General features: G+C 36.2%; 1 protein-coding gene across 2 annotated transcripts; it reads left to right on the plus strand.

Annotated features, from left to right (window-relative positions):
- The first annotated feature begins 389 nt into the window (after positions 1-389).
- LOC110427674 (Nucleotidylyl transferase superfamily protein) lies at positions 390-6964 on the plus strand. Of its 2 annotated transcripts, none has more exons than XM_021443221.2 (12): positions 390-928; positions 1044-1142; positions 1246-1330; positions 1792-1861; positions 3053-3113; positions 3222-3254; positions 3507-3663; positions 3783-3873; positions 4249-4358; positions 5039-5145; positions 6392-6502; positions 6594-6964. In XM_021443221.2, exons 1-12 carry the CDS (start codon positions 794-796, stop codon positions 6708-6710), a joined length of 1176 nt encoding a protein of 391 aa, XP_021298896.1. In that variant the 5' UTR covers positions 390-793; the 3' UTR covers positions 6711-6964. The 2 variants fall into 2 exon arrangements, with proteins under 2 accessions (XP_021298896.1, XP_021298894.1); XM_021443219.2 differs by having other exon boundaries at positions 397-928; positions 3201-3254.
- Positions 6965-7962: the final 998 nt, after the last annotated feature.

Consider the following 7962-nt stretch of genomic DNA (forward strand, 5'->3'; position numbering starts at 1 on the left):
CCCAGTACCCAATATATGCAGTTGCTTAACTTATTATTCCCATGATGGATGTATTCTTTCATAATAGACTTGTTGTTCTTGTGATGAACATGTACTTCATAAATATGATTTTCCTAGGACATACAATAAATACTTTCTAACCAGTCGCTTCTTAATAACTACTTTTACTTGGTATATATATTTAGTAGTCATGACAATTCATCAATGACACACTAGAAATATAAAATCTTAGATATTTTCTTTAAAAGCTCATTCCAAACTCTTTCCAAAACACATTCTCTCTCATATTATCTCTTTCCACCTTATTCTCTAGTGTATCACCTATTACACTTTCTTACATTGTCTTTAATTTATATTCCTCACCTCTCGTGGCAAAACATTTAATACTTCAAGAACAACTCTAATTTTTTTCTTTATCATCTTTTAAGGCAGCTCAATTTATTTATTATAGCACTATCTTTGTCCTTATAAGAAGGACTTCGGCATATGCATAAATAAATTTTTACTATTTTGATTCCAAACCAAATCATTTCGGGATTTTATTTTAGTTTGGTGAATTACAGGTTTCTCTGATTTTCTTGTAGATTCAAATAAATAAAATATCATTATTAAAAAAATCATTTCGGATTTTAGATTAGCTGGTCTCGAGCAATTGACTTTTTGGACTGGTCCGAATTGTGTAAGGTGAATTGGGTCGGAGATTTGGGGGCTGCAATTCTACGCAAAGTGGGGTACAGAAACGACAACGTTGAAGTAAAATATTCGGGAGTAATGAAAAAGGACGGAAGAGGAGATGAATCATGAAGAAGCAGGAAAGGTGGAATACAGAGACAAAGAAATGACTGACGCTTGCATAAGAGCAGTCGTCGAATCGATCCACTCTTCCCCCACCCAGGCCGTCATCTACCTCTCCGGCGGCGCCTCTCTCGTCTCTCTCTTTCTTTAATCTCCGCAAAATTGCTTTCTTTTTCTATTAAAAAAATTAACATTTTAATCTGAATTATTATCACTAATTACAGCGATTAATTTAAAATTTTAAGCAGGCTCTAGGATGGTTAATGTCAGTTCCTGGAGCTTCAAATACGGTGCTGGAAGCTGTCGTACCATACTCCAGAATGTCAATGATCCAATTACTTGCCAAGGTTCTCTTCTTTCTTTTCTCTTTATTTGAAAACAAAGAACAAATTCCACCTTTTATATTTTTGGTTTTATAAAACAATCGCTTAATCAGCGTTGGCGGTGTAGATTCCTGCCCAGTATTGTGGCCAACAAACTGCCGATGAAATGGCTTTGCTTGCTTATAATCGGGCGCTGAAGCTATCTTCTCCAGGTTCGTAACTTCAATTTCATTCTTTGCTTTATTCTCAATCCTTAATTAAATCACTTGTTTAGTTTGGAAAAAAACTTAAACTGTCATTACTTTTTATGCTTAAGAACATAAGGCTACATTTAGTTTGGAATATGCCTTCTATTTTCGATCTCCACTTTTGCTCTACATATGATCAATTGAATATGGAAAATTCTTAAGTTTGGAGATGCTTGTTCTCCAATTTTTAGAAGACTGAACAATTGTTTTAAATTATTTTATTGAACTTTGGAAACCCTTGTTTTTCAACTTTCTAAATTTAGATATTGACCCTATTTTATTGATCATATTTGGGATAAAAATCTAGAGGAAAATGTAAGACATTTTGCAAAACTAAACAGGCCTTAAGCTACTTTAATTGTTTGTCCCAAATGGGATTGCGGCCAATTTTGTGTAACATGGGTTGTATTTAACTATTTGAATAGGTTCTCCAGTTCTTGGTGTGGGGTTTACCGGTTCTTTGGCTACCATGCGTCCTAAACTTGGGGACCATAGGTTTGTTTCTTCCAAATGTATCCTTCGTTATGTGATATGCAGTGATCCCTTTGCAGTTTGGTCAAGTGGTTATGTTAATTTTAATTGGATAATGCTATTGCAGGTTGTAATGATGGCCTTTTGATTTGTGCTTGCTACTTGGATTAATATTTAGTTTTCGTTACAATTAAATAAGAACATAAAAATCAGCCAAATGTCTGAACCAATGACTAAGTTCATGTCTCTCTCCCTCTCTCCCTTTTTTTTTTTTTTTATTTTTTTAAGTTGGGTTTAGGAGGTGGTGTTCCAAATTCATTCATTTTTTTTGGAAAGATATAAATATTGTAGATTGTGATGATACTTTAACTTCAATTCTTGATGCCTAATCTCAATCCCAGGATTTTTAAGTGTAGGTGTGTACATAGGGCTGGGCATTGGTCAGTGTGGGTGTTTCGTCATGGAGGAGCCGCAACTGACCAAGCCGACTAGGGTGGGGAAACTGACCGACACTAGTGGGGAACTGACCAAAGCATGACCAACCACGGTTGGTTGGTTATGAGGTCAGTTGTGCAGTTGGTGAGGAGACTCAGGCGAGGCAAGGAAGGCTTGGGGATGGGGTGCGGCTGCGGCTGTGGTGCGGGAAGGGGAAGGAGGGTTTTGGGGGTGGGGTTAGGGGTATTAATGTGGAGGGTGAGAGGTAAATATGTAATTCCCACCCCATATAAATATATTACTTAAAAAAGGGGGTCAGTTATTTGGTCGGTGTTGGGGGAAGGGATTCCCCGCTGATGACCGAGCCGAACAACTATGGTAGCCACCTCCCTCAACCGGCATCACAACCGGCGCTGAAGAATTGGCCTGATCGTTGGAATCAGTTGGCCATGCGGTGTTGGCCGACTGGTGGCCAACTGGTGGTCAGCCCTATGTACGCGAACTGGGGCTGCATTTCTGTTAGGTCATGATTTCATTGCTCATTGGCAAGTCGTAAAATAATTATAAATCAAAGGTACAAATAAGAAGCTTTGACTACATGTATGGATGCAGACAAATAAAAAAATTATAAACATGTATAGCAAATGCCATTTTGGAGTGCTAAAGCAGTTATATCTGCAAACTTCAGCAGAGTTAATGTTATATTCTCATGAATCTTTGGATTTGCAGATTGTTCCTTGTTTGCAAGGTGGTTGTTAATCCCTCTTTTTAATTGTCTAGGTTTCACTTGTCAACAAGAACACATGATCGACATTGGGCATCTACAGTTACTCTGTCAAAGGTAATTACCATATGATTACTTTTTCTTTATTAAAATGCTCTTTTCAACTGGTTGTGCATTTTTTTAATCTGATACTGAGTCATCTAGGGCTTGAGGAGTCGAGATCAGGAAGAAAAGGTCTCAAGTTGCTTCCTACTGAAGGTGTGTAATGTATACATTTATGTTATTTGAAGATATATCTTAAGAATTTATATTTAATGCTTATTTTGTTCAATAATGTTTTCTAGAAATTATCGAGACTTAAAAATTGTAGGAAAGGTAAAAAGAAAAGTATCTGATGGCTCTTGAGTTGTCAACTTTGTCATATTGCATCTCTTTGATAAATGCTATAGTTTAATTTCTTTTCGAACTTCTTTTCTTGTTGATTTTAATGCTTTGGAAATGTGGCTACAGGCAATTGCTAATGCATGCAAAGTCCCTTCCACATTTGATTCTGAGTTGACTGAATCTGAAGTTGCGGATGAATGTGAAAGGTTCTTCGATGAAGATCAGGAGTTAGAGCAACTTATAAATGGGCAAATTTGCTTTAAGGTTTATCCGTTTTCAACTGGTATGGTTCAACCCTTGGCTGAATTAACTATAATAACAGTTTGACACTTTGGTTCTTTTCTTTTTAAGTATATCTTTTATCCTATTATTTACAGTATGGAAACTGCTTTGCTGAGACAGATACATCAAATGCTGATAGGAAGATAATACTGTCTGGATCCTTTAATCCATTACATGATGGTCATCTCAAGCTCTTGGAAGTTGCCACTAGGTTTGTGAATTTGTTTAGAAACTTAAATTTCTAAAGATTTTAACTCACTTATGATTCATTTGGCGTAGCTTCTGTCTTAGAAATTATTTGTTTTGGTCATTTTCATCAAACTAGTTCTAGCTGGCAAGTGGATAAATTTGCCTGTTTGTTGAAAATCTCCGAAATGAAATTCAGAGGGCTGTCTATATGAATTTTGCAAAGAAAGGTAAGTTTGGCTGTTGGGAAACCTGTTAAAAAGGTTAAGATCAAGGATCTCACAGGCCTCTCATTTCTTCATTATTTATCACACATTTCAACACTTATTTTTCATGAGTTAGTGTTCGTTTTGTAAGCCATACATAACCAGTTACTCATTAAAGGTTCACCCTGATGCAGCATTTGTGGCAATGGATATCCGTGCTTTGAATTATCTGCCATCAATGCTGACAAACCTCCACTGTTGATATCACAAATAAAAGACCGTGTTTTGCAGTTTGAAAAAGTTGGTGAGGCTGAGTACTTTTATAAACTCTCTTTATATGCCTTTATGCGTGTAATGTATATCTGGTGTCAATTGTGATGCCTTGAATGTTAAAACTTTGTGTGTATTATATAATTTGCTGCATGAGTGAGCATGGATCATGAGATGGAAATAGGCAAGATGTTTTTTGTTGTGAAGAGTTTATGCTTAAAATGTTACTTTATAACATGCATATTAATAGCAGTTGGTGTTCTCAGAAGTCACGTTCATGTTGAGTGAATGTGAAAGTTAACATTTTAAGTTTATAACATGTTATAAGTATCATGCATTTGTTCATTAACTGCACTGGACGTATGCTTTTTCACAAAGGACATTTAATCACAAATTTGTCATATGCAGGGGGATAATTTATTTTTTTTTTTTTTTGAAAATTATGGGGGGATTATTGATGCCTGGTAATTAAGTGGGATAGGATACAAGTACCTGTAGTCAAGGTGGTTACTGGTTTTTTTGGGTAAATTTCTTTCTTTTAACAATTTATATTTTTAAATAAAAGTGTGTTGTATCACTTTTTGTTGTATCTGTCATATATAATCTGGGCAGGGTTAGTTTTTCCTAACTGCCTCTATTTTGATGTTAGTATTCTTTCTTCCATTTTTTTTTTTTTTAAGAATTGAGATGAGGCTTGTGTTTCCCTAATGGCAGGAAAGACGGTAATAGTTTCCAATCAGCCTTATTTCTATAGGAAAGCTGAACTTTTTCCAGGGAGTGCTTTTGTTATTGGTGCAGACACTGCAGTGAGGCTTATCAATGTATGAAACTTCGAATTGCTTTAAATTTATGGCATTATATCATGATTTTGTTTGCTATGCTTGGTTTATGTTGAGTCATAGGATTGTTTAATAGATCGTTTTAAAGTTCAAAGTTTCGAATTAAAATATTAATGCATAATATCTTGAATTGCAATTTTCATGGTGAATAAACCTCTTTTCTTGTAAGTTTCAAGTTTCCTTGTGTGTTTACTTTGATAATTAAGGTGCAAGACCTGACTGTTACAGGGACTTTGTAGTTTTATAGGCATATTTGAGCCACATAAACAATATATAGAAGATGAATTTTGGATTGTCTCAATCACAGCTTCAGTTATCATTTCATTATCTAAAAATGACTTGTTGAATTGGCTGTATCTTTTGATCTCATATCATGAAATGTTTGTCTGTCACAGAAGTTCTTTTTTGTTTTCTACTAATTGTGCCAATGTGTAAAGATTCACATATATCATACAGAAGTCATTTGCAACGAAACTTATTTGAGAAAGTTTGAGAAAATGATGCTAAGAGTTTCAAGTACAATTATTGTTACTCTGATTTAAGAAAAATATTACCCTATTATATTTTCTAGCTGGAATAGCTGGTGAAGCACCTCTGTAATAAGAGAATAATAGCAGCTCATAGGTTCAAAACGGTTTGTTGCATAATTAGTGAGTAACATGTGTTAAGATATTCTTATGAGAAGGATGGCTATAAACTTTATAGGTGTAAAAACAGGGAAAAATAAATGTCTACTTTACCTTCTTGGATGTCAAAGTAGCTATAATGGATATATGATTAAATGAAAATGTTGCAGCAGAACTAGTTTGTATACAACTATTCCTCTGGGCATGGTTTAGGGTCAGCATGCTTTGGTATCAGATAGAGTGGACAAACATAACTTGGTGTTTGATAATTGCTCTGCTACTGTTCAACCTATCCCTTTGCCATCTTCTTCTCTGTCCTTTGTTTCTTGATTTTTCTGTTGGCAATAGTGCAGATGAAAAGTATTCTAATCCTGATTGTAATTGGCTTCTTTTTAGAAACCAAATATTGTGGACCCCAATTCTGTTCCTCAAAATTGTGATGAATTTTCTGTGATAGAACAGTGAGTCTTTGGATTGTGACCTAAATAATTAATGTGGTTTGCATATTCTGCATGGATGTGGATGCAACATGTTCTAGTTTGGTTGGAAGCACTGAATAATATGTTAGTTGAGTTTTCTTAGTTATTTCTCTTACTTTACAGCCTAAATACTATGATGGAAGATATGATAAGATGCTAGAAACGCTTACTGGATGCAAAAGAACAGGATGCACCTTCATTGTGGCTGGTCGGAATGTAGAAGGTGCTTTTAAGGTGTGCCAAGCATCAGACACCTGTGAAAACAACTGCTTGTTTTTCATCTTTTATTGCTATATTTTTGTCTAACTTTCGGTTTTTCCTACAGGTGCTTGAGGATCTTGATATACCTGAAGATTTGAGAGATATGTTTGTCTCAATACCAGCCGAAAGGTTCCAAATGGATGTATCTTCCAGCGAAATAAGGAAAAGCCGTGGAATGTAAATCCCATAATGAGATCAAATTTGAACATGAGTTTTAGGATATATTTCTGTTCAATAACAATAAAGGATGATAAATACATATACAGCTTCGTCCTTGTTATTCTTTTATGTATTATTTCCGGGACCCTAATGTTGGTTCCGAGGTGCATTGAAAGAGTAATATGTAAGAGCTACACGTTTTCCTTGGTCTGAAAGCATGTGAAAGTATCATGTTGGATATTTCTTTAGAGCAATAAATGAAATATTTAAAGATTATTCGAAAATTTTCTTCTGCGATTGGAAGTTTGCACTGGGGTTGTTGTCGGGTGCAAGTTTCCCTTTCCCTTGGTCTGGATTATATGAATTAAGCTTACATTTTTCAGAAAAATATTTGTTGCCAGGATTTTGTGCTTTTTCCTACCCCTATCGTGTTCAGGGCTGCAGTGCTGAGGTAATTAGATAGGAATGTATAACTGATTTATGGCCTTATCGAGTGCGATGGAATTGTAATCGAACATGGGGTCGAAGTTGGAAATAATGCGGGCAGCTTATTGCACATTTTAACTAGTTGAGAAAATCTACAACCGATTAGAACGTGAAAAGTAGATAAGGAAGCTGTGGTTGCAATGCATCCCTTCATTAGCATGTCAACAGCTAGCTTATTACAAAAATATGAAAGTCGATGATATGCGCTGTACATCACGGCCCTAACATTTTGTTCAACAGTGATCGAGGATAATTGACAGACATGGAAATTAATGCCTTGTCGGTAGTGTTCCATTCTCGTGCATGCATGAAAGCTAACTGGTGGCAAGAGTTCATCCACCGCAGCCAGCGCCGCATCCAGCCGCGCAGGTGGAACCGTAGGCAGCTGTATGGGTGGCGGAGGCATTATCTTTGGATGCGCCACCAGCACAGGAGAACATGATTGCTGTAATGAGAGCAAGGGCGACTAAAGCTGCCCAAAAGAAAAAAACCATACTGCTCAAGTCTTGACTGCTTACCCCTCCATCCGTTCTCGCCACCTCTAGCCTGACCATCTCTTTATCTTTCGTTGCAGAAATAAATAGCAGCCAGTTGCAAAAGCCTCTTGTCAAGAACCCTAAACGTTAATGGTGAAGAAGCTTTGGTTTTGCGACCCTTTTTATCAAAGAGAAGGTTGGCGTATTATTGACTTGACTTTAAGGCAGAGTTCCCACTCCAACAATTCTGACCTCTCGGGTGTTTACTAATGGTATTTTTGCCGCTTGGAAAAATGGAGGGCTATTTGGTAA

The sequence above is a fragment of the Theobroma umbraticum genome, unplaced genomic scaffold (assembly GCF_002168275.2).
Source record: "Theobroma umbraticum cultivar Fairchild unplaced genomic scaffold, ASM216827v3 scaffold_2.0, whole genome shotgun sequence".
Lineage (NCBI taxonomy): Eukaryota > Viridiplantae > Streptophyta > Magnoliopsida > Malvales > Malvaceae > Theobroma > Theobroma umbraticum.